Source organism: Eimeria necatrix, genomic scaffold, assembly GCF_000499385.1.
Source record: "Eimeria necatrix Houghton genomic scaffold, Enh_scaff1108, whole genome shotgun sequence".
In the NCBI taxonomy this organism is placed as follows: domain Eukaryota; phylum Apicomplexa; class Conoidasida; order Eucoccidiorida; family Eimeriidae; genus Eimeria; species Eimeria necatrix.
Genome location: NW_013651899.1, coordinates 1 through 2,500, shown reverse-complemented (window position 1 = coordinate 2,500; position 2,500 = coordinate 1). Strand labels below are relative to the sequence as shown.

Here is a 2,500-nt window from a genome sequence, read left to right as displayed (position 1 = left end):
AGCAGCTTTGCTGCAGGACATGCTGCAGTCCCAAGTCCGCCCCACAGACCTCACTTACACTGAACTTCTTGCTGCATGCGCAGCAGCAAAGTCCCACTGCCGCGAGGCCTTTAGGGTTTTCGACCAGATGCAAGCGGAGGGCATGCCGGCTTCTCCGAGGGTTTACAAACTCCTCCTCAAGGTAAACCCTAAACCCTAAACCCTAAACCCTAAACCCTAGGGCCGAGAGCCGAGAGCGTAGAGCGCCCGCGGGACCGCCACGGCGCGCGAACGCGCGAAAACCACGCGCGCAGCCAGCGTTTGGGGGTTGGGGAGGGTTTAGGGTTTAGGGTTTAGGGTTTAGGGTTTAGGGTTTAGGGTTTGGGGTTTGGGGTTTGGGGTTTGGGGCAGGCGTGCGCGACGGCGGGGGACGTGGCGAGAGCGCGGAGAGTGGTGCAGCAAATGGCAGCAGCAGGAGTGAGACTGTGCAGCAGCAGCTACCGGAGTTTGCTGCTGCTGTTTGCTGCAGCAAGTTTGCTGCCGGGGGCTTCGCAGCAAGAAAGAAGCAGCAACGTCCGCTGCAGCTGGCACTTGCTGCAGTGCATGCGCATGCAAGGGTTTAGACCCCACACTTCCACCCTCAACGCGCTGCTTCAGGTGTACAGACACTCCAAGTTTCCCCAGTTTGCAGTTGACCTGCTTCGCCACTTCCAGGACTTCGGACTCAAACCCAACAACCAGACCTACGCCATTCTCCTCAGGCAGGCTTTAGGGTTTAGGGTTTAGGGTTTAGGGTTTAGGGTTTGGGGTGGGGAGGGGGAGGGGCGAGGGTTTGGGGTTTGGGGAGGGTTTGGGGTCTGGGAGGGGTTTAGGGTTTACGGTCTGGGAAGGGTTTCAGTGGCCAGCGGAGTCCAAAACCCTGTTTTAGGGTTTGAGGGGGTTCCTCCGTGAAAGTGTAGGGTGGGGTTAAGTACATGGTGCGGTGGAGCTCGAAACCCTTTTTTAGGGTTTGCGAGTGTTTATGGCGGAGTGTGTGAGGGTTTAGCAGGAGGGTTTTGCACGAGGGTTTGCGAGGGTTTAGGGTTTGGTGGGGGTTTGTAATTCAGAATGTTTGGCTCGGACTTGAAAGACCCCGGAAGGTACTTTGCCCTATGGGACTTTCTCAAGAAGGAAGGCAGCCCCAGCACCAGCAGCAGCAGCAGCAGCAGCAGCAGCAGCAGCAGCAGCAGCAGCAGGAAGGGGGAGCGTTGTTTGACGCAGAGTCCGTCGCTGCTGCGGCTGTCGCTCGAAGTGTCTCTGCTGTCTCAGTCTCGAGAAAGGACAATAGAAGTGTTGCGGGAGATGTACATACACCGCGTGTACCCCACCCCACAGCTAGCTAGCCAGCTAGCTGCTGCAGCGCGGCAGGTGACGGAGGTGCACTTGCTGCTGCGCAACTTGCTGCTGCTGCAGCAGCACGAGGAGTACAGCAAGCAGCAGCGGCAGCAGCAGCTGCTGCAGACGCGGATCGACGAGCACGAACTCGAGGTGTACAGACAGGGCAGGCCCAGCGTGCGCAGCAGCGAAACGGAGCAGCAGCAAATTCGAAAACACTTTTTCAAAAAAATGGACAAACAACCTAAACCCTGGCTTCCTCTGAGTGAATTCATTAAAAAGAAACAAAAAGGAGGAGAAGAATATGCCAAACGCCACGACAGGCCTTCGCCCAACACGCTGGATGTCTGAGGTGTACGTACACCGCAGCTCCGCGCAGTTCCGGTGTACGCGCAGCTCACGCGGCTGTCTGTCTGTACACCTCGGTTTCTCGCGACTCGTTCAGCAACTCCGGAACGAACCATTTAAAGGATTTCAAACCATTTAAAGGATTAAATAGTTTAATAATTGAATTGTTTATCATTTAAATGGCTTGTTGAAGGATTAAATGGCGAAATTGGCGGAGGAAATCGGGAAAACGCGGAGTTTGCATCGCCGCACGCTCCTCCTCAGCCGTTCTCGGGAGCTCGTTTGGGTTTTATTTATTTCTATTTCTAATTTTTATTTATAAATTTAAACAAATTAAACTTTTATTTTATTATTTTAATTCTTTTGCGGAGTTAAGGCCGACGGGCGGAGCTGCTGCCCCTCAGCAGCAGCTGCGGCCGGCGGGGTCTTCAGACAAAGCTGGCTTTCTAATTCTGGAATAAAATTCGAGTTAAAAGAACTTAAATGCATTTAATAAAAAATCTGAATTTGTTTATTCTTAATTAATTTGCTGCTGCTGCTGCTGCTGCTGCTGCTAGCAGCAGCAGCAGCAGCCTCCCCACAGGGTGAGTTGCTGCTGCTCCGTTTGCAATTCTTTATTATTTCTTTATTTCTTTCTTTCCACAACTGCAATTAAAAACATTTAATTCTCCTTCCCTTTCCGCTCCCCCGCTGCATGCAAACCGCGCCCCCCGCGGCGGTGTGCTTGCTTGCTGCCGGTGCAGCAGCAGCAGCAGCAGCAGCAGCAGCAGCAGCAGCAGCAGCAGCAGCAGCAGCAGCA

The 2,500-nt window shown here is 53.8% G+C and overlaps 1 protein-coding gene across 1 annotated transcript in view; it reads left to right on the top strand.

Annotated features, from left to right (window-relative positions):
• Nucleotides 1-1,704, top strand: part of ENH_00003810 (PPR repeat-containing protein, putative) — a gene marked incomplete at both ends in the record, with an annotated part of 4,013 nt that extends 2,309 nt beyond the window's left edge. Inside the window, 3 exons of the mRNA XM_013578359.1 lie at nt 1-181; nt 391-752; nt 1,086-1,704. The exon at nt 1-181 is cut by the window's left edge and continues 2,309 nt beyond it. Of these exons, the coding sequence (XP_013433813.1) occupies nt 1-181; nt 391-752; nt 1,086-1,704 (1,162 nt within the window). The remainder of the gene's footprint in view (nt 182-390; nt 753-1,085) is intronic.
• Nucleotides 1,705-2,500: the final 796 nt, after the last annotated feature.